Source organism: Acipenser ruthenus, chromosome 26 (genome assembly GCF_902713425.1).
Source record: "Acipenser ruthenus chromosome 26, fAciRut3.2 maternal haplotype, whole genome shotgun sequence".
NCBI lineage: Eukaryota > Metazoa > Chordata > Actinopteri > Acipenseriformes > Acipenseridae > Acipenser > Acipenser ruthenus.
The window spans coordinates 23,569,953-23,591,589 of record NC_081214.1 but is presented as its reverse complement, the minus strand read 5'-3'; the positions used below and the strand labels follow the sequence as shown (position 1 = coordinate 23,591,589).

The 21,637-nt window shown below is 44.2% G+C and overlaps 2 protein-coding genes across 5 annotated transcripts; one reads left to right on the top strand and one right to left on the bottom strand.

Annotated features, from left to right (window-relative positions):
* Window positions 1-117: 117 nt before the first annotated feature.
* On the bottom strand, window positions 118-11,160 carry LOC131701693 (calcium-binding protein 39-like). Of its 2 annotated transcripts, none has more exons than XM_059001162.1 (9): window positions 10,802-11,160; window positions 7,881-8,058; window positions 7,117-7,281; window positions 6,680-6,798; window positions 5,605-5,773; window positions 5,066-5,125; window positions 4,780-4,845; window positions 4,172-4,315; window positions 118-3,523 (listed from the first exon to the last, which is right to left on the bottom strand). In XM_059001162.1, the coding sequence occupies exons 2-9, from the start codon at window positions 7,995-7,997 to the stop codon at window positions 3,332-3,334; spliced, it is 1,032 nt and encodes a 343-aa protein (XP_058857145.1). In that variant the 5' UTR covers window positions 7,998-8,058; window positions 10,802-11,160; the 3' UTR covers window positions 118-3,331. The 2 variants fall into 2 exon arrangements, with proteins under 2 accessions (XP_058857145.1, XP_058857144.1); XM_059001161.1 differs by having other exon boundaries at window positions 10,876-11,160.
* Window positions 11,161-12,029: 869 nt separating this feature from the next.
* Window positions 12,030-20,150, top strand: LOC117411894 (PHD finger protein 6-like). Of its 3 annotated transcripts, none has more exons than XM_059001158.1 (11): window positions 12,030-12,363; window positions 14,702-14,845; window positions 15,137-15,238; window positions 15,607-15,740; window positions 16,272-16,318; window positions 16,592-16,758; window positions 17,371-17,514; window positions 17,631-17,735; window positions 18,106-18,239; window positions 19,132-19,264; window positions 19,557-20,150. In XM_059001158.1, the coding sequence occupies exons 2-10, from the start codon at window positions 14,708-14,710 to the stop codon at window positions 19,262-19,264; spliced, it is 1,104 nt and encodes a 367-aa protein (XP_058857141.1). In that variant the 5' UTR covers window positions 12,030-12,363; window positions 14,702-14,707; the 3' UTR covers window positions 19,557-20,150. The 3 variants fall into 3 exon arrangements, with proteins under 3 accessions (XP_058857141.1, XP_058857140.1, XP_058857142.1); XM_059001157.1 differs by having other exon boundaries at window positions 12,032-12,358; XM_059001159.1 differs by lacking the exon at window positions 12,030-12,363 and adding an exon at window positions 12,476-12,772.
* The last annotated feature ends 1,487 nt before the right edge of the window (window positions 20,151-21,637 follow it).

The following is a 21,637-nucleotide window of genomic DNA, read 5'->3' as shown; positions in this document are numbered from 1 at the left end:
ACACTGAACACCAGTAAGGTTCTGAACCAAGGTGGACCGGAGTCACAGAAGAGGAGATGCAGCACAGATTGAGAACAGTTATTTTACAAGTGTATACAAAATATTAGAAAGAAACGATTGTAAAACAGGTATGAAAGGAATTTTATTTTCTTAAATATACTTCCAACACCATTGTATCACCACATAAAATAAACATTATGTACAAGTCATTAGCTCCCCAACAGGCAATGTTTGGAGACAGGAAAGCCATCAACAATGGCAGAAACAAAGGTAGCAGTTTGCAGAACTGTAGTTGCTTATTATTATTATGTTAAAAAGGTAAAAAGCAAGAGAATTAGTACTACAAACACCCCCCCATTTATACATACATGGCTAGTTTCACACCAATCTTAAACTTCCTAATGTTAGGCAAGGTAATCCGAGATTAGTGCCAATCAGGGTCTGTGAAACCAGCCCTATATATTTGAATTGGGTTTACTTCCACACTAAACCACCCACACATACATACATACATCAGTGTGTCCATCTTGGTTGATATAAATCTGTGTTACAGCAACATTTACTACTGAGTTATACATCTCGTCGACATAAGATGCCCCATGACTTTTTCGAAATATTAATAATCTAATTGTTTAAATAATAATAATAATAATAATAATAATAATCTAAAAAAAAGGTATTACTAAGTAAACTCTCAGTAAAACACGGACCGGCTCAGTCGTCAGCCTGTTTACGTTTGGCTCTGATGGGACTGGTTTAAAAGCTGGACTTCTACGGTTGTGAACCACAGATACGCCATACACTGTACTGGGCGTGGTCATGGATATGCCAGGGAACAAGGTGTCCTTTGTAAAGCACAAACATCACATGCCAACCATAACAGAAATGCAGTCCTGATCAGTCCCGCATTCTCAACGCTCTGCTCTACTAGCTTAGCCTTGAACTGCTCAAGACGCTGCCTGGACAGCAAGACCATTGCAATGTAACACAGCTACTGTCCAGATCTGACCACGTTACATTTTAATATCGGAGCATATTTAGATGTTTGTCTTTATTTTGGAGGGTTTTGTCGTTTCGCTTGCGCTCAGTTGTCGGCACTTAAAAGAAACTCACGTTGTTTCCGTTAGCAGCCCTTTGAATGAACATCTCGAGTGTTCCTACAGGAACTGCAGGCTGGCCAAGGGCAGTGCTCACCAGGAGGCTCTGGCACCGGGGGCTGGAGGTGGTGGTGTTTCTAAAATCTGGAAACATTAACAAATCATTGTTTCATTTGGGGTGCTTTTTTTGGTGCATAAAATGCTCCTATATACAATATTGAAAATGTTTGTGCATCAGTGTGAGTGTGGGTACAGCCATCACACAGGTCACTCTCACACAACTGTTCCACTTCACTCTGTCCAGGCAGCATTACTTCAAACCACTTTGTTTTTTTTTAAACCAGGAACATTTTGAAATGTTAGAAAAGACCTTGCCCAAAAAACAAATACAATCTGGGTTTGCACACTTGTGCATGCAATACTAGATTTCTATTAACAATCATGAAAGGAATGGTTAATTAACAGCAATTTCAAATCACTGGTGGACAGCATTTCTCTTGCTGTGATTACATTGCCAGTCTTCTAATGCCCAAAATGAAAAGCGCAGATTTACACTCAGGCGTAACAAAGAGCAGCAACATCATGCTGCAGGTTTGTAATTGCAGCCTCTCCCACACCATGGCAAAGATTTGTCCTGGTTCAGCAGCAGCAGCTAAGTGAAGCAGTTCAGGTCATTTCGAGTTTAATTCCACTCCCTAGCCCCCATGTGTATTCATGCTCAATTCATTAAATCACACTGGGAGCAGCTTAAACGAGGCGGAAGTGCCGTACATCGCAGTCACCCCACCCCACAAAGTCCTTTTCAAACGCAGGGCTGCTGAATCCCAGCCTAGATCACACCCTGCCTAGTAGTAATGCATTGTGTGTCTGCTAGCACGGTCAATTGGGTTGGTTCTTACCCTTCTTGTTTTTTTTATAAGCATGCACACATTTATATTTTATAGCATCCTGACAAAGTGCATTTTTTGGGCACATTCCTTACATTTCGTGTGCTGCTTTAAAATGCTTTTTCTACACAGTAGTTCTTTGTATTCATCATCATGCCCTACACTGCTATTGGATTCTAGTTCCGGATTCGTTTTTGTAGGGTTGGTAAGGTTAAGTTGTTATTGTATTTGACATTAATACACGACCCCTTTTTCTACAGTTCTACAAATCCCTGCTTGCACACAGGAACCAAGCGGCACTGTTTAGTGCTGCAGGGGGGAAGCAATTGACAGCTTCCCAGTACCTGTGCTTCTTCCTGTCAGTACCAGCACAGCTCATGAAGTATCTAATCACAGTTCAGCTAGAGGAGGGGGGGGGGGGTACTGCAGCCGCACACAGGACTGTGATAGGAGGCTATAAGGCATATTACTAAAGTGTGCAAGACAGTGTGCAGGCCAACATTGTAAATAATATTTATAACTTGTTAAAACAGGAACTTAAATTAACTTCTTCTTAGCAGGAACCCACCTACTCTCCCTCTGACCATCTCCCTTCCTCCCAGGGTGGACAAAGAGGGGCTATTCCAGTCCAGGTTGCTGTTCCAACAAGGTCCACTGCTTTCTAGTGCATGCAAAATCATTAAACAGCCTCAACAGTATCCAAGAGTCTTTGGTAATCACTCAATTGTGTGCACCGAAGGACAGAAATACCAACATGTGTATCAGGATCAAGTGCCTAATTTCAGTAAATAATGACACCTCTATTACCTGGACTGGAATAACCCTTGGGGACCACAGTTGCCCATCTCTGTTACATAAATTACAATCCCTTATTGAGACTAAAGCCCAGCAGACAGCACTGCATGTGACAGATAGAGATGAGCTTCCTAAAAAAATATACAATACTACAATTCAAATAACCTGCTGCACATAAATCATGCACACACCTCCCATGTTGCTGTGTTTCATTATTATTATTATTATTATTATTATTATTATTATTATTATTATTATTATTTTAAGCCCAGGCACCCTAAGAAGGAGGTATATTTTGTAGTTATTGGTTATGCTCTTGGTTATGGTGAATTGAAGGATTTTCTCTTGGCAGCGGGTGCAGGGGCTGGGTTAGTGGGGCCTCCTGTGGCCCTGGTGGTCTTGGATTTTTGCAGCAGCTAAGAGGGCAGGGGCAGGTTGAGCAGAGCCAGGTCCCCTGCAGTGCTGGGAGTCTCTCCGGGGCCCGGATGTGCTTGAGCAGGTTGTTTCCTCGGGGGTAGGGGCAGGTTGAGGAGGGGGCGGGGGTGATCAGGGCTAGCCCTCCTGTGGCGCGGGGGGTCTCTTCAGGTCCCGGATCTGTTTGATCAGGTAGTTCTTCTCGTCACAGAACTGCTCGTCGTCCGAACGGTCCGACTGAAACTTGCTGAGGAACTCCATCAGCTTGGTCTGGTTCTTCAGGAGGATGTCCATCACCGGCTGCGTCTTGTTGGGGTTCGCAACAAACACCTGGGTCGCAATGAAGGAAAGTGGTAAGAGCGTGCTTTCTTTAAGATTTCCTTTTAAGACTTTAATGCATGAAATATTGAAAACAGCTTCAAAAACAAAACATCTGAACACATAATAAATATATTTTTAATTGATTTTTCTTTTTTTCATGGAATGCATTTATCTCCTGTATAGCTGGAGACTTGCGTCTTGCCGTGCAAATGTTATAATCTCAGAACCCTGCTTTCAGTTCGGTGTGATCCACCCCTCTGGTTCAGTTCGGTGTGCTCCACCCCCCTGGTTCAGTTCGGTGTGCTCCACCCCCCTGGTTCAGTTCAGTGTGCTCCACCCCCCTGGTTCAGTTCAGTGTGCTCCACCCCCCTGGTTCAGTTCGGTGTGCTCCACCCCCCTGGTTCAGTTCAGTGTGCTCCACCCCCCTGGTTCAGTTCAGTGTGCTCCACCCCCCTGGTTCAGTTCAGTGTGCTCCACCCCCCTGGTTCAGTTCGGTGTGCTCCACCCCCCTGGTTCAGTTCGGCGCGCTCCACCCCCCTGGTTCAGTTCGGTGTGCTCCACCCCCCTGGTTCAGTTCAGTGTGCTCCACCCCCCTGGTTCAGTTCAGTGTGCTCCACCCCCCTGGTTCAGGTCAGTATGCTCCACTCCCTGGCTCACCTTGAAGACATGAAAAGCCTCGAACTGGATATTGCGGCTGTTGTCTCTCAGCATGTTCATCATCAGCTTGAGGTTCTCGGGCCGGCTGATGTACTTGGTCATGACTGTGAAGTTGTGTCGGTCCAGCAGCAGCTCTCCCAGCAACTGTGAGAGAGACCATGCATTCAATTCAATCACAAGCGCAGCACATGCTCATGGTAGAAGTTATGATATACACCTGACCCTGTCTCTTATACCAACGTCTTCTCACAAAGCACAACACTACTGAATACCATTACCCATGTCTTCAGAACTGTTGTCACTTTGCAGTCTACCGTGTATTTCTACGGTTCCAGGATTTAATAGACCTTCCAAGCAGTCACTTTTCTACCTGACGCAACCATGTTATATTTCCATATATTTTCCACAATGCAATCATAATATCGAGGACAAATCAGTGACAAACTGAGTTCATGCAAAGCCATAACGAGGTGTTTGGAGAACGCTGTTCTTCTATTAACGTGTCCTTCTATTGTATTGTTTTTGTAATGCAATTCACTGCTGCTGTGTACTGTGTTGCCATGGCAGATGTGTCTCACAATAAAGTAATCAATGCAGTTAAGCAGTACCTTCAAAGACTGTCGTTTGGTCACATAATTTTCTGAATGCAGCAGCTTCTCATACTCTGTAAACACCTAAAACACAAATCATTACAATTTATATACTTTTTTTTTATATTATATATATATATATATATATATATATATATATATATATATACACACATACACACACACATATATATATATATACATACACATACCATTATAAATATGATGTAACTTTGAAAGCGAATACTACAGAAAACAAAGAAAGAAAGAAAGAAGCATAGAATAATGATTATAAAAGACTTACTCGATCATAATTTGTCTCCAAGAAGTCCGCACACATGATCTTGTGCCTGGTCAGCAGGTCCTGAAATGTAAAAAAGCAAAAGCACAAACAAAATGTATTGTTAAACAAAGTATTATTCTCCTTTTGATCACCTGACACTGTGGTTACCGGAGGGTTATTTGGAAATCAAATACTGTTAAACCATGTAAATGAGTTTGTAAAATTGAGCGCACTATGCAGCAGCAGCAGCAGCAGCATGACAGGGTGAAGATATTCGGTCAATACAACCCTCCTCCCCCTGAAATCACAACCCCAGCCCGATATACTCACTTCATTATTATATCATTCAGGTTTTATAGCATCACATATAAATGAAAACATATATGCACGAGCAACTGCTCTGTAAATATGTGTGTAACTTTATATCTATTCATGTACGTGCAGTATCTACTATCTTACATAGAAAAATTGGAATACATTTATTAATAATCTAACCATGTACTTTTCCCATAATCTGCTACTCTGTAAAAAAATTCTAAAAAGCGGAGTCCTTGCTTCACCTTGAAGGAGGCGAAGGCGTCCGAGGCGATGTCGAAGGTGGACAGCTCCACGTATCTGAAGAAGTTGTACAGCTGCTCTGAGAAGAGGATGGTGCGGGCCAGCGGCTCGTGACGAAGACACTCCCGCAGCATCATCCCGCAGTTCAGAGCCACCTCCGGACTCTCGTACCTGCACCGGGAACAAGGCTGTCAGGGAGAGAACGAGCCACGCTCCCAGGGGCTGCCAACACGTTTGAACCTGCAAGGCATCCTGCCCCCTTACTTGGTGTCTCACTGGAGGCCCTCTGATCATCCAAATATCAGAACTGCGCTACTGTTTTTAAAAGCGCGTTTTCAAGGATTAATATCGCCGATCCAGAAAACAATTCACTTCACAGTAACATTAACATACTATAAGCTAGAGGTCAAGGTCACTGGCACATTCCAGTGATGATGACGCTTTCATAACAATGCAAATATGTAATCTGCATTTTATTATTATTACTTGTTTATTTAGCAGACGCCTTTATCCAAGGCAACTTACAGAGACTAGGGTGTGTGAACTATGCATCGGCTGCAGAGTCACTTACAATTACGTCTCACCCGAAAGACGGAGCACAAGGAGGTTAAGTGACTTGCTCAGGGTCACACACAATGAGCGGGTGGCCGAGGTGGGATTTGAACCGGGGACCACCTGGTTACAAGCCCTTTTCTTTAACCACTGGACCACACAGCCTCCTGCTGTCTGAGGTGTGGGGCAGGCAGAATGATGAAGATTCTTCATGCCAACAGAAATTCAAATGAGACATGGCTCGTCTGTGTTTAGTGAGCAGAGATTTTTCTAAAGCTGACCCTGAGCTACCTCAAAAGGTCAATGTCATTCAATCTATTAGGTTTTGGAGCCGAGCAACTTTGATTTGGTAACATTTCGGTACCAGAATTTAATTTCATTTGAGAGAAGTGTGAATTTCAACCTAAACATCGGACCCTTAAAGCTAGCGTTTGCTGATGGGCTCAGATATGAACGCGTTCAAACCCCCTAGGACAGTTGAGTTAGAGTGGGGAGCTCCTCCAGTACTTTACCCAGCTTGCTCACCCCTTCAGCAGCATGAAGAGTATCTGTGTGTGAGAGGAGATGTACTCCACAGTCGGGGTCCGGGTGCCAATCTGTCTGCGCAGGATGTTACTGAAAATCTGGACCACGTCCTTCTTGCCCTGAGTACAACATATGAAATTATTAGTTGGACAGTTTTGTTTTTTTACCTTAACGATTCGTACAGCACCTCAGCCGTTTCTATTTTCACAAGAATACCAAACACAAATACCTAACTAAATAATAATAATAATAATAATAATAATAATAATAATAATAATAATAATAATAATAATAATAGTAGTTCTGTATTGGTAGGGGTGACAGCTGTGTGGATATGCTGCTTCAGTATGTTCAGGTTGGCTATGGACGTGCTCAGCAGGTCGGTGCTACACATGCAGCACCCCCCTCACCCTTGTCCTCACTCACACCCCCCTCACCTCGAAGTCTATCCTCTGCAGGTTGGCTATCAGTGCGATCAGCAGGTTGGTGTTGTACAGCTCCTGGGCCAGCTGTGCCACGGCCTCCGTCTGCGGCTCCTTGTCACTGGTGCCGTACAGGACCTCCTTCAGGGAGGCCAGGCTCTTTGACATCTCTTCAGTCACCTGCGGGGGGGAGGGGAGAGCGAAGCGCTGCTCAAACACACTGCAACAAAGTCAACTACAGGGCTCCCTGTTTATCTGACTTGCATATAAAAAAATACATAAAAAAAAAAAAACTGTAATACTGAAAATGGTGATTTGGTGCCCCCCCCCCCCCCCGCACTCTATTTCATTTTTCTGTATAATCGTTTCACTCGTGTTGTTGTGTGCTTCATGAATAGGAAGGTGACATCAAGCTTGACGCGTGTCAGTGACCTAAATGAGGGCTGAGTTTCTCTCTGGAAAAAATAAGTGCAAAAAACACAACCAGAGCAGCAGCAGCACTGTGAACATTGAAAAAAAGATAAAGCACTGCTAAAAAGCTATAATGTTTATGCATCTTCAAAGTACTGTTAAGAAAGTATTACCTCATATTCCCATGCTTCAAGGAGTGCTTCAAATATATGCTTGAATACAGGCACACGCAACAGGTCTGGTTGCTATGGTGAATGTGACATCAATACTCGAACAAGTTAGAATGATGCGATGCACCGATGCTCAAGAATGCCCATACCAAGTTTAATCACAACTGGACACGGGATTCCCCAAGATAAAAAAATCACCTTTTCACATTTCTTGGTTTCCGTTGGCTCGAGTTTTTCCAATACAGCCACGTTCTCTTTTAAACTCTTGACAATTTCGGCAGGATTTTTCTGTGATTTTCCGAAGGGGAAAGGCATGTTTAGGAGTCTGTGATGGCGCCCTTTGCGTGAGGGGAGAAAGGGGGCTGCTTACTTACACCTGCATGAAAGAACAGAAGAGATTAGAGCAGCAGGTATGGCTGGAGCACCGGACAGACAAGCCCCCGACTGAGATCACTGTGGTTACTGACTAGATTAACAGGACATTCATTATATAAAGATAGTTCAGAATTACACAGCATTTCAGAAACTGCAAGTCTGTCCCAAACACTTGTCATACGATCATTATTTGTACCTGGGATTGTTGATTGGTTATATAGAATAAAGAGAGTAAACGTGTTCATGTGTAGAGTTGTTTATGCTACTTTTTAGTGCATTGTAATTACTGCAGCATAACTAACTGTAATTGAACGAAATAGCACTGTGATTGCAATTTCAGAAAACAATGGTGCTGTAACTGTAATTAGAATTGCCCCCCACACATCAAAACTGCCTTATCTGCTACAGGCAAGACAGCATTTTGTCAAACAAGCTGTCGCCTGACAGCATCCTGTTCTTCTGCATCTTTACAGTTACTTGCAGTTTTTCTAAAGCAGTGGGATGTGTAGTTTTTGGAGGAGGTCTGTGAGACAATCTCCAAGCACTACTGTGGTCTCCACCTTGTATAAGGCTGTGGATGACTGGACTACAGTAACAGTGTCAGATGTGTGGCCTGGACTCTGTCCAATAAATGGTAATGGCCCTCAATGGTACAGCGCAGATATCTACTGCAGGAGGCAGGTGTGGGCAGTCTTTGTGAAGATGGAAGCTGCAATCTGTATTCATGAAGCCAGGTGACTACCAGTAACCATTGAGACTGGCAAGACAACAGAAACAGGCAGCAGAAGATAATAAACTATTAGATCAGCAATTATTAACACAACTCTTTTTTTCAGTGAAATGAATCTGCTACGTTATTATCCTTCAAGATACAGAAGTAATGGGGGAATATGCATTGCTATCCACAAACGTTTATGCAGTTATGTATCGCACTGCAGTCCTTACAGCAAGCTAACAGTATCACTGTCATTCTGCCTGCATTAGAGGTTCAATTCATGACAGGTGCGTCTATTATATGTTCCAGAATCTTCAAACAGGTTCACAGGTTTAACTAACAAAGCCCTGCTATTTCTACAGCTTTATTTGCTTGAACGTGTCCATATCCAGTACACCTACCCCCAGGCAGCCCCCAATACCAAGCTAAAGTTTCCTACAAGGATGTGTTGCATGCATGTATTTCGGGGGGGGGGGTTAAAGTCAAGAGCCGTTTTCTGGCTTTGTACATTCCTTCATAGAAGCAGCAGCATAGCTGGGAGCTGGCACGGGTCATATCAGCTGCCACACGTCATATCCTAAGTGACTAGCACCCTCTGTTCTTTTTGGAAGCTAGTTTTGGCATTACATCTCACAATGCAAAATGTCAGTATGTTACGCTCCTTTCACGAGGGTTATATTAAAAGCACAACAATACAGTTCATTTAAATGAGGAGTGTGCAGGCATTTAACGCATCTCCGCTTTAATGGAGCTGTCATCGATAAGCGAGACGACTGTACTTAGTCCATCACCGCATTATGTAACACGTGAACCCCGGGTCCAGAACGCCACTTACATCCGTCCCTGGGAATGCGACTCATCAAAGAGGGCGTTGTGCGCGTCGCATTGAGGGAGTTCTCTATTTCTGGTGAGGAAATACTACAATGCAGTACCGTGGGTGGGAATACAATTCAAAAAGACAAGGGGCACGGGAAAAAGAAATCGTCTTTAACACAGCGTAGAACCTGGTATTGATTTATATAAACTTTAACAGAAGGGCGTTTTTAACCTCCAAATTATACAGTTTAAGATAGCTGGCATGTTTGAAGTGAAGTGGTTTATTGTAACCCACTTCCCCGACGTATATTACAGGCTGGCGGTTTTGTATAACCATCAGTTTGTTTCTTTTTTAAAAAATCACCGCCATCAGAGTTAATTTTACAAATGAATAATGTCCTCCTGAAACATGTCCTGTTCAACACAGATTCAGATCAATGCGACGTTTCCTGTTCCACCGAATCTTTCTTTTTTTTGGTGTGTTTGTTTTAGTTACTGCGTAGGTTCTTCTATACAGTCATTATTATTATACTGACGATACAAATTATAATCTAGTGTGGGTACTGACTGCAGCAGCTGACTCGTTCATTCGCAGGGCTTTTCAACGTTCAGGCATCAGAGTTATTTCGCTCGCTAGATTTATATTCGCTACGCTGTTCTGGTTCCCCGGCTAACGTCACGACACAAAGCACAGCTCGCAGCTATTTAATTGACGTTTATGAGCGTCTGTCCATTACTTTTTAATTCGGTATGTGTCACCCTCTCTTTGTTGTGATATTAATGCTGAATTATCTAGGAGAGTTCCTCGTCTCTGCCTACTACGTTGCGCAGATGTGTCTGTGTGTGTGAGCTGGTACTTTTCCAAACCAATATCCGGTATCAGTCAATTGTCTTCGGAAAAAAAAAAAACATATTATAAAATATATACGACCAATGAAAACTACTTTTTCTAAATGACCTTTTATACTCCAGCTAATAATACAACAACAAAACAAACACACACCGAAAATAAAGGCAGTTCATTAGAGGACATTTTAATAGACTATTTGTTCCGTGTTTAAAAACTGTTTTTCATGTCATTTCCTTCCACTCTTTAAATGTGCATGTTCTTTCTTTCTGAAAAAGAAGAGACGAATCGGAGAATAAAGGAGGACGCACGTACACTTAGCAAGGCTTCAGACCGATAATATAAAACACAGCGCTGAACACTCACCTAAATCCGTCTTCCGTGTTCGCTAGTGTTGAAAGTAAAATAAAAACGTAATACAATGTGTCCCCAAGCCTTACCTTGACAGCCGCTCAGCATATAAACTGTCTCTCACTTCTGTCCGGCCCCTTCCTCTCTCTCTCTTTCTCTCTCTTTCTCTCTTTCTCTCTCTCCGTAGCTAGGCGGTGTTTGCGGAGCTCGCGAGCGAGCGGCGCGCGGATTGATAACGCCGAGGTCCAATCAGAGTGCGAGGAAGCGAGACGGCGCCGCTGCTTCCACGTGAAGCTCGGGTCCTGCTTTGCAATGCAGCTGCACGATAAAACTTAGGAAGCAGAGAGAAAGCAAAGCACGTTCTTCTCATCAGTTTGCAGTGTGAAAAACACATCGACTTATAATGTTAATCAAAATGGAGCCTGAAATAAATCTTTTCAAGTATGTTTTTTTTTTTTTTTGGCCAGCTACAGATATGTTATTATTTACATGTATTTATTATAATGTTGCCGGTCCTACTGATGTTCATAATATATTTAACATACTGTCAAAGTATTGTATCGAAGCGGTATTAATCAGACAGTACAATGGGCAATACAACGTATATACTTTATCCACAGCAAAGCAATGCCAATACTTCATTCTACTTATCAATAATTCATTTATCAAAATGAGCACTTTCATGCTGTATAAAATTATTGAAAGGACTCGGAGCGAGGGGCGTGAAGCACCGCCCAAATGTGGTGACGCGCGCAAAAGAGGCACGGCTGTCGTGTTTCCATTGCTGCCAAGTTTTTTTTTTAATGTTCCTCCTAAAATATTATACTATCCGCTGTACCTTATATATATATATATATACACAGAAGAGTACGGTGGAGCCAAACGAATGGGGAGAGTCTGCGAGAACCACGTGACCTCAAATGCATTTTGGGCAGAGTGAAGTGAAGCCTTTGCCACCATGTTAGGTGTTGGCAAGCGAGACGACATTTCCTGTAAAATATACTCGGCTTGCGCTTTGTTTTCTGACTGTGATATTAAATTATTTGCAGATGCAATAACTTTTTAATAACGACTCATTGAATCCCTTGCAATTGCACGGTGTCAAAATATTACAATTTATAAAACTTATAGTAACGTTAATATTACTTTCAAGCTTATGCTGGGGTGAGGCACCGGCTTGCACAAATTAATCAACAGTATCATGGGCAGCTAGACTTTTACGTTGTGGAAACCACTGAAAAAGCGGTGATGTTTGCAAACTCACAACACATTTAAAGCATACTTCTGACATGATTTGCAATGGCGACGGCAAAAACAGGTTCGCTTTTGTTTTCTCTCATACTAGACGTGGGTGTTCGCAGCAAACGGGCAGGGCTTGTCACATCCTGTGCGTGGTTACGTCAGCTAGAGCAGCCCGTCCTTGTTTTCTACGCCGCAACGTCACCTGACTGCAACGCAGTGGACGCCGCGCAATCCGCCAGCGCTCTCGCATCGCAATTGGAAAAACACATTTTTTTTAAAACTACCATCCAACGGAGCAACGCGAGTGCAACGCTAGCACGGCTTGGAAGGGTAAGGTATGAGTTGCAGCCCTCGTTAGCCTCTCTCGCTAGTTTGACCGTGTGGTGTGTCCCACTGGGGTCTGTGGTATGAGTGGACGTGATGGAGCCCCCCCCCCCCCACCCGCTCTTGTTTCTGGTACCGTCTGTTGCGATGTAGCTCGACTGCGCTTTACTGAGACAAGCGGGTCACCCCTTAATTTGAGACTTTTTAAAAAAAAGGTTTCTAAAATAATTTCTGCTATTGGATGGGCTACCGAGACTCCCGAGTGTTTCCATCCGCTCCGTGGCCTGCTCTGTTTAATCGCATCAAATCCAGTGGGCCCCCGAGCCGAACAGGCAGGGGCGTTTAGTTGTGGCCCCCGGAGCCAAATACATTTGGGGTACCCCACACCCCTTAAAAAAAAAAAAGTGTTTTTTATTTTTGGTGAGTTGTTATTTTTTTAATGTACATCCCGCGGTTTATATATTTGTCCCAGGACGGGTTTGAAATGTAGTATACAGACGCATTTTAAGAGTGCAGTGTTGTGTTTGTGCAGTTTGTAAGCACAGAGTGTGTTATTTTGTGTTTCGTGTCGGTCGCTCAGGTTTGTATTTTATTTTTTTTGTCGACGGTTGCTGTGTGAGTAGCGCGCGAGAGCCGTGGAGTCTAATAATATCACAGCGCGGCTATACGATATATAACCTTATCATTGTTAATATTACTAATATTAATTGTAATAATTAGAATTAATAATAATAATAATAATCATGTAAATACATTTTGGCAGTGATTGCAGTTTTTCTTAACCGTTTAACCATTTAGTTAAGTCATTGAAGTGAATATGTTACAATAACATATCTATTTTTTGTTTGTTTAACTTTTAATTTTTTTTTACAGGATGAGGTGAAATTTTAACCCTTTATTTATTTATTTATTTATTTATTTATTTAAACCCGCGACGCCTTCGTCACGGCCAGTGCTTGATTTCATCCAGCGATAACGTTGATACATTTCAGAGAGCTAGTCAACAATAGTATTATTTGTACGCATTATAAAATTAATAGTGTGTTGTTTTCAATTCTCATATATTTAGCGAGCCAAAGTAGTGAGGCATACAGAGCGAACATAAGAAGAGTGTCGATGTTATTCTTCAATCACTGCCGCTTCTTCTACCGCCCAGTCTCATGAACAGCCTCGGAAGATGACTTGATATTTCCAGGGTTAAGCGTTCACCTCCTTGGGCACAATCTAACGGTACCTTACACTCGGACCTGTGACCTGATAAGACTGCCATGTTGTGGTCATGTGACTCTCTTGGTTTCTGGACGATAAAGACCTAGAACTTGGAGATGTTGCCACGGCACTCGGTACAGAGTTGGATTCTGTGATGCTGTAGGTCATCTTTGATCTTGGGCATTGTACAAGAAAAATTAACCCTTTCCTGGCAGTCATTCTGAGAGCTATCACCACCGCCCTGTATGAAAGTCATATCCCAAGTACCATTTGAGATAGCGACTTCATATTTGCAAGGCTGTAGCAGCACAGCATGGCAGATGTATTGATGACCTTTACATGGACCTCTGACCCGATAAAGTTGCCCTGTTGAGGTCATGTGACCTTTGCTGGTTGATGCTTGATGGAGACCGCACACTTGTAGATACTGACTTTGTGTTGGTCACCCAGATGTATTCTGTGATGATCTCAGCCCAGTTCCATTGCACGTGTTGTCTGGTATAAATTAACCCTTTCTCTGCCACCGTGTGTTATCCCCAGGCTGCATGCATGATACAGGCCACACACTTTAATTTAGTGGATGGGATGGGATGGGATGGGATGGGATGGGATGGGATGGGGGGGGGGGAGTTTAAAGCTGCTTACTCTTTAACCCTTTCAGTCCTGGCTGTACCTCCAGGTCCTGCCTCATCTTCGTGCTGTATGTTAACAGGGCAGCAGTGTGGAGTAGAGGTTAGAGCTCTGGACTCTTGACCGGAGGGTCATGGGTTCAATCCCAGGTGGGGGACACTGCTGCTGTACCCTTGAGCAAGGTACTTTACCTAGATTGCTCCAGTAAAAACCCAACTGTATAAATGGGCAATTGTATGTAAAAATAATGTGATTACCTGTAACAATTGTAAGTCGCCCTGGATAAGGGTGTCTGCTAATAAATAAATAAAAATAATAATAGTAATAACACGTGCCATCTGAAATCACGTTGGAACCTCACCGGGACTCCCAGGTCCCAGTCTGAGGTTGCATATAAACATGCAGAAACAGTGTTCCTTTGTCCTGTGTGTAGTGCATGCGTGCGCGATAAAGGAATTTCCTTTTGTATTGTGTAACTTCATCTCGTGTGTGTGTGTGTATGTGCTGAAGCAAACCATGTCGAGCTCGGCTGGGCAGAAGAAAGGAGCTGCCAAGCTGCGGAAGTGTTCCTTCTGTAGGACCAGCAAGGACAAGGAGTGTGGGCAGCTGCTCGTGTCCGACAACCAGAAGGTGGCAGCGCATCACAAGTGTCTGGTAAGTGGGTCATCCCTCAACGTCCGCTCACGCTGCTGCACGTTCAACAGCACATCGCTCGGAAACCATTTGAGATGCAAACTTCGTATTTACTGTGTTAGGCATACGTAATTCCCTTGCCGGTTGACGTAATGCTTTTAGTAGCCGATGGTAAGAATTTTTAGGAAAATATTTTGACTGGAAGACCCAAAGTTATAACCGTCAAATTAATTTATGGACAGAGATGTTAAAAAAAAATAATCAAAAACGATGGCAATTGTATTGCTAACACATGAACCTGTTCCCTCCCAGCTCTTCTCGTCTGCGCTGGTGACGTCGCACTCGGACAGCGAGAACATCGGAGGCTTCTCCATCGAGGACGTGAAGAAGGAGCTAAAGAGAGGGAACAAGCTGGTGAGTGCCAGGTTCATTTGAATGAGAAACAAAGTCTTTTAAAAGCTTTACCCTTAGTGGGGTGTGGGTGTGGGTGTGGTGTGTGGGTGTGGGTGTGGTGGGTGGGTGGGGGGGGGGGTAGCGATTTATTACAGTTCCAGGAATGGAATTAAGACTCCTATTTGCATCACCTGTTTTACTACCAGCCTGATTAGCCCCAGTGTATAGGTAACAAGCTCAGGTGTGCACTACTAAACTCCTAGTAGAACCAGGGACGGATCAAACTGCTGTGCAATGAGAGGTCTTTTTTTCCGGCCCTACAGTTGGTTGGCAGTTCCATTTCCTGTGCGTGTTTTAAACGTTCTCTCTGTTCGGTTTGTTTCTCTCAGATGTGCTCGTCTTGCCACCGGCCGGGAGCCACCATCGGCTGTGACGTGAAGACGTGCCGCAGGACCTACCACTATTACTGTGCGCTGTGGGATGAGGCTCAGGTCAAAGAGAAGCCGTCGCAGGGCCTCTACCTGTAAGGAGCATGGCAGCGCTGCAGGGACCAGGCTGGGGCACTGCAACGCTTTCAGGAATACAGAGCTGCTGTATTTTGAAAACATATGGCATCGGTGCAGACAGACAGGCGGCGCTGTTTACCTGACTGGCCCGTTTAAAACTGAACTGCAGTCTTTGAGCCGTTGCTTTTAGGGTTAAGAACTGATTTAAATCTTAAACTCAGTATTCATATTCTCTCAGCTGGCCCGTTGCTGACGGCCCGTCTTAACATACAGTGAAAAATAGGTGAATGCCAGTTAAATCTAAGCTAAGCCCATCACATTACAATAAGCCCATCCAATTCAATCACTTGAACTACCAGACTTGCACGCACCTCTTGCATTCTGTGCTGTGATTTTGTGTGTAAAACTGTTACAATCACTACTAAATATGCCTACTGAGCCCCCAGCGTTTCTGCTGAAGTCTGCGGCCGCTTCCGCAGACAGGGCTTTAGCCCCGAGTGCTGTTCCTAAATGTATATAAAGATCTATATGTTCCTTTTCCTTGACAGAGTTTATTGCCGTAAGCATCGGGGTGCTACACAGGACTCCAGTGATGGTAGGTGTATAGTGTAGACAGTCCTGTTCAAGGGACAGGGGGCATCTCTGTAAATAAGACATCTGCTCCAATAGAAGCCATTGTGTTTTGTAGTGTACTGTACTTAGGGGGTATGGGATAGTCTTGTCAAAGCACTTGCCAATGTATTAGTATATGCCTTGTCATAGCCAGTCTGGGCTCGGTTGTCCCAGCTATGTGTAAGTGCGTGTAAGTTTGAGTTTTTTTTTTTTCTGCTTCATGCCTGACCCCCTGTGTTTCTCTTCCGTGCTGCAGACGAGCTGGAGGGGGGTGTGAACGATTCCGACTCCTCCCCGCCGCGGGGGAGGGGCAGGGAGCGGCTCGAGAAGGGGCGACCCAAAGCACCCAGCTCCCGTGGGCAGTCTGAGGACACGCGCTCCACCTCCTCGCACGGCAACGACGACGTTGAGAGCGCGTCACATGTAAGAGCTCTGCGCTGGCTCCTCACTCCCAAACCCTCCCTCCCTCCCTCCCTCCTCCTGGCTGCACATACAGCACTGCAGTGAACAACAGACTCGTCCACAGGCTGCACCTGGGTAGCAAACACATCGATAAATCAAATCCCAATAATTACAGCATGCTAATATTTCTGTATCTGAATCTGAGTGTGTGTGTTCATTATTAACCTTTTGCCAGTGTGTGTGTGTGTTCATTATTAACCCTTTGCCTGCGTGTGTGTGTGTATTTATTATTATTATTATTATTATTATTATTATTTATTTCTTAGCAGACGCCCTTATCCAGGGCGACTTACAATTGTTACAAGATATCACATTATTTTTTACATACATTTACATTATTTTTTTTTTTACACACAATTACCCATTTATACAGTTGGGTTTTTACTGGAGCAATCTAGGTAAAGTGCAGCAGTTTCCCCCCACCTGGGATTGAACCCACGACCCTCCGGTCAAGAGTCCAGAGCCCTAACCACTACTCCACACTGCTGCCCCTTTATTAACCCTTTGCCTGTGTGTGTCTGCCTCGTTATTAATCTGTTCTGCTGTGTTTGTGTTTGTCTGTCTTGTGTGCAGCGGGACCGCTCCCCCCTCAGAGGCAGCCCCAGTGACGCTGGCCTCCGCTGTGGGTTCTGCCACGCGGGGGAGGAAGAGAACGAGACCCGAGGCATGCTGCATGCCTCCAGCGCCAAGAAGGTGGCAGCGCATTACAAGTGCATGGTACGTAGCGCATGCAGGAAGGGAAGGGGCTTCAGTGTCTCGTCTAAACCAGCACAGCACAGGCGAGTGCTGCACACCCAGCACGGGTGTAACTCGCTTTGGTTTGTGTCTTCCAGCTGTTTGCCTCCGGCACCGTGCAGCTCACCACCACCTCCAGGGCTGAGTTTGGAAACTTCGAGATTAAAACCGTCATCCAGGAGATCAAGCGGGGCAAGAGAATGGTGGGTGTTCCGGGTGTCTGGGCACGCCTGCTGCTGAGCCCCCCTGCTGGGCAACACTGTGCTTTTGGAGCGTGCTGTTCCAATGAAAGCTGGTCCATTCAGCTCTCTGGAGAATGGGGAACGGAAAGCATTACAGCACGGCCTGAAACAGGGAAAGGGGCTAATTTAAAAAGATTATTTTAAATGTGTGCACAAGAGCTGGTGTGAGCCCACCTGCGGGCAGTGGAAATGCATCTTCTGTAGTATTAAACAAAGGCAGATTTAATAATGTGAAGGGTTGTGATCTCGTCAGAGGAAGCCTAGGTGTAATAATTCTCTTTCGTGCAGGATGACTGACCCCTGTTCTCTCCCCCCCCCCCGTGCCTTACAGAAATGCACCCTCTGCAGTCAGCCAGGGGCCGCCATTGGCTGTGAAATCAAAGCCTGCGTGAAGACCTATCACTATCACTGCGGCCTGCAGGATAAAGCCAAGTACATCGAGAACATGGCCAGAGGCATCTACAAGTGAGCCACGCAGGGCAGCCCTCCCTTTCTCTTCTTTTTCGTCTTGCCCTTCTAACTTGGTTTCTTTCTCTCTTTGTTCTTTAAACGGAATGCTTTTTTGTGTAGTTCACTAGCTGTGTTTCTCAAGCTGCAACGTGTGTGTGTGAGAGAGAGAGAGAGACTAACTTGCCTGTGTTTCTCAAGCTGTAAGGTGTGTGTGAGATGGACTCTTGCCTGTGTTTCTCAAGCTGTAAGGTGTGTGTGTGAGCTGGACTCTTGCCTGTGTTTCTCAAGCTGTAAGCTGTGTGTGAGATGGACTCTTGTCGGTGTTTCTCAAGCTGTAAGGTGTGTGTGAGATGGACTCTTGTCGGTGTTTCTCAAGCTGTAAGGTGTGTGTGAGATGGACTCTTGTCGGTGTTTCTCAAGCTGTAAGGTGTGTGTGAGATGGACTCTTGTCGGTGTTTCTCAAGCTGTAAGGTGTGTGTGAGATGGACTCTTGCCTGTTTTTCTCAAGCTGTAAGCTGTGTGTGAGCCGGACTCTTGCCTGTGTTTCTCAAGCTGTAAGGTGTGTGTGAGATGGACTCTTGTCGGTGTTTCTCAAGCTGTAAGGTGTGTGTGAGATGGACTCTTGCCTGTTTTTCTCAAGCTGTAAGCTGTGTGTGAGCCGGACTCTTGCCTGTGTTTCTCAAGCTGTAAGGTGTGTGTGAGATGGACTCTTGCCTGTGTTTCTCATGCTGTAAGGTGTGTGTGAGATGGACTCTTGTCGGTGTTTCTCAAGCTGTAAGGTGTGTGTGAGCCGGACTCTTGCCGGTGTTTCTCAAGCTGTAAGGTGTGTGTGAGATGGACTCTTGTCAGTGTTTCTCAAGCTGTAAGGTGTGTGTGAGATGGACTCTTGCCTGTGTTTATTTCCCAGGCTGTACTGTAAGAACCACAGTGGTAATGAAGAGCGGGATGAGGAAGACGAGGAGAGAGAGAGCCGCAGTCGAGAGAGGGCTGGCATCGACCGTGACGGCACCAACCCCCCGCAGCAACTCAACGGCAACTAGGTACGGCACTGCGTTTCCCCTGCACGCCAGACATGCAGGGAATCAGCAGGGTTATCACACTACAGGAGCAGTGTGCTTCAGAGCTACTTAACAAACATACCAGCAACCGTCAAACAGGCTCCTGCTTATTAGATGATCCCCTTCGTTCACCCTTTATTATTTAGTCTTTTGAAAAAACATGTATGCATTATCAAATAGATACATAGATAGGAAACTTAACATGGTACAATTGTCCACGCAGTGACTGAAGGGAGATCTGTTGTCTTTCTAAATGTAATGTGTGTTTCCACAGGTGGAGTAAGAACGGTGAGCTGAAAGATGAAGTGTACATATTTTAAATATGTTCATACCCGACGCTGCTTCCCCTGCCTACACACACTCTCTCGCACACACCTGCTTATGTCCTGTGGGGTTAGGGGGTTACATTACACAAGGAAGTCAAAGTGCTCTGCACAGGTAGCAGGAAGATTAACACAGAGGAAGACTGACTCGTCTGCAACGGCATCATGCTTTTGGGAGATCCAGCACTGGCTGGGATCCAGTTTGGGGGGGAAGCTGGACTGATTCTCACTCATGATCAACCCAGATGTCCTTTTATCAAGTCTTAAAGAAAAAAAAAAAAAGTGGAAGAAAAATGCACCCTTTTTGGTTGACTCTTTCTTCAGGAAACGGGAGCAGCAACTTCATGAACTGAAAACTCTTTGTTATGTCCTCTCTCTTTCTCTCTAAGTGACAAGGATCTTTGGTTTGTTTTTGTTTGTTTTTTTTCTTTGTTTTTTTTTTTTTTTCAAAAACATGTATAATATTTTATTACCTTGTAATTGTAAAGATCTGTGGCTTGCTTTATATTCAAGAGGTCTGGATTAAAAGCCTTGTGTTAGCATGAGCTCTGTGTTTTGTTACTACTCTAAATCCAGTATTTGGTCTCTACCATTTTTTGGTTATTCTGTGCCTGAAACTTTCTCCCCCTCCCCTCTCAGTGTTTCTTGATAAAGTCATTAATCTCAACTTTGAGATATGTCACTCCTAAAAAAAACCCAGTGACAGTACAATCACCTATAAGAGAAATAGAATGGGCTGATCTATGCTACTCGATCTGGGAGAGTTTGTGTTTATGTATGTATTTTTGTAGTTCTCCCTGGTTCTGTAGAATATTTAATTCAATTCCTGATCACAATTAATTAATCTCCCTGTGACTGTTATAGATAGATAGATAGATATAGCATTGTCTGACATATCTGCATACTCCAAACTGAAATAGGAAATACAAGCAAAGAACCGAAATGTCTTCAACAGAAGAAAATGGGGCAAATGCAAATATTGCTCGTGCTACAGACTTTTCTGGTGTCCTTTAAGATAAAAAAGTAAGCCACAATTACTTTGTTTAGACACCAGGTGGCGCTGTTCTTCTGGTTGAAAGAAGTAACCTGCAGGATAGTATTCGGTTGCACGTTTTTTCTGCTCCATGTATAAATTGAGCCAGGTTCGCATGGATTCCTGACGCTCTGGTTTGATCCGACAGGACCCCGCACTGGGCGTGCCCTCTTCCTCTTCCTCGTGTTTTTAACGAGGTAACGTGGGAACAGCGAAGTAGCTATTCATGTTTTCCGCATGAAAACCCGTGCTGGCCCTGCAGGCACTAAACGAAACTGAAATAAAGCTCATTTTCCTCTGATGGCATCGGCTGTGGGAGTGGTATTCAGTTTTTTTCTGTTCGGTAGTGGAATTTATTTTAATGGGAGAGTTCTGGTGTCCTTGTGCTTCTCATGTCAGCCTCACACGGTGTTTATGTGGGTTCAGTGCTGCTGCAGTCCGGGCTCATGGTCTGGGGAGTGGGGGGAATTCACTGGTCTGTAACCCCTTTCACTGCAGGAGGCTGGGGTTCAACACCACTGAGCTACTGGGCTGCTATGAATGCATTCATACAATCCTGCAAGTAGGGTTAATTATGGGGTTTGGTGGAGTTGAACAGACGCATTGTTATTCCAGTTTGGGTTTTTAAATATCATATACCAATTGTAAAGCTGAATCAAACTTAAAACGAGAAAAAGGTCGAGTCACAGGATCAGAGAGTCTCTGCTCCAACTCAATACACAGCCGTGTTGTTCAGATCCACACAGTCACACGTTACTTATTCTAAATTATATTATAATTATATAACGCCCCTGCGTTCATCCGGCTCTGCTTTCGGGTAATATCCACACGCCCCGGGCGAAGCCAAGTATATCCCACACCCTGAAGTGCTTTATTGCGCTTATAAAATGGGTCAACTAAATAAATAATAATAAAAAAAAAAAAAACGAAATATCCTTCCACCTCTTGACCTAAAAAATTGTCCCTTAAAACTTAAAAAATGCATTAATTAAAAAAGAA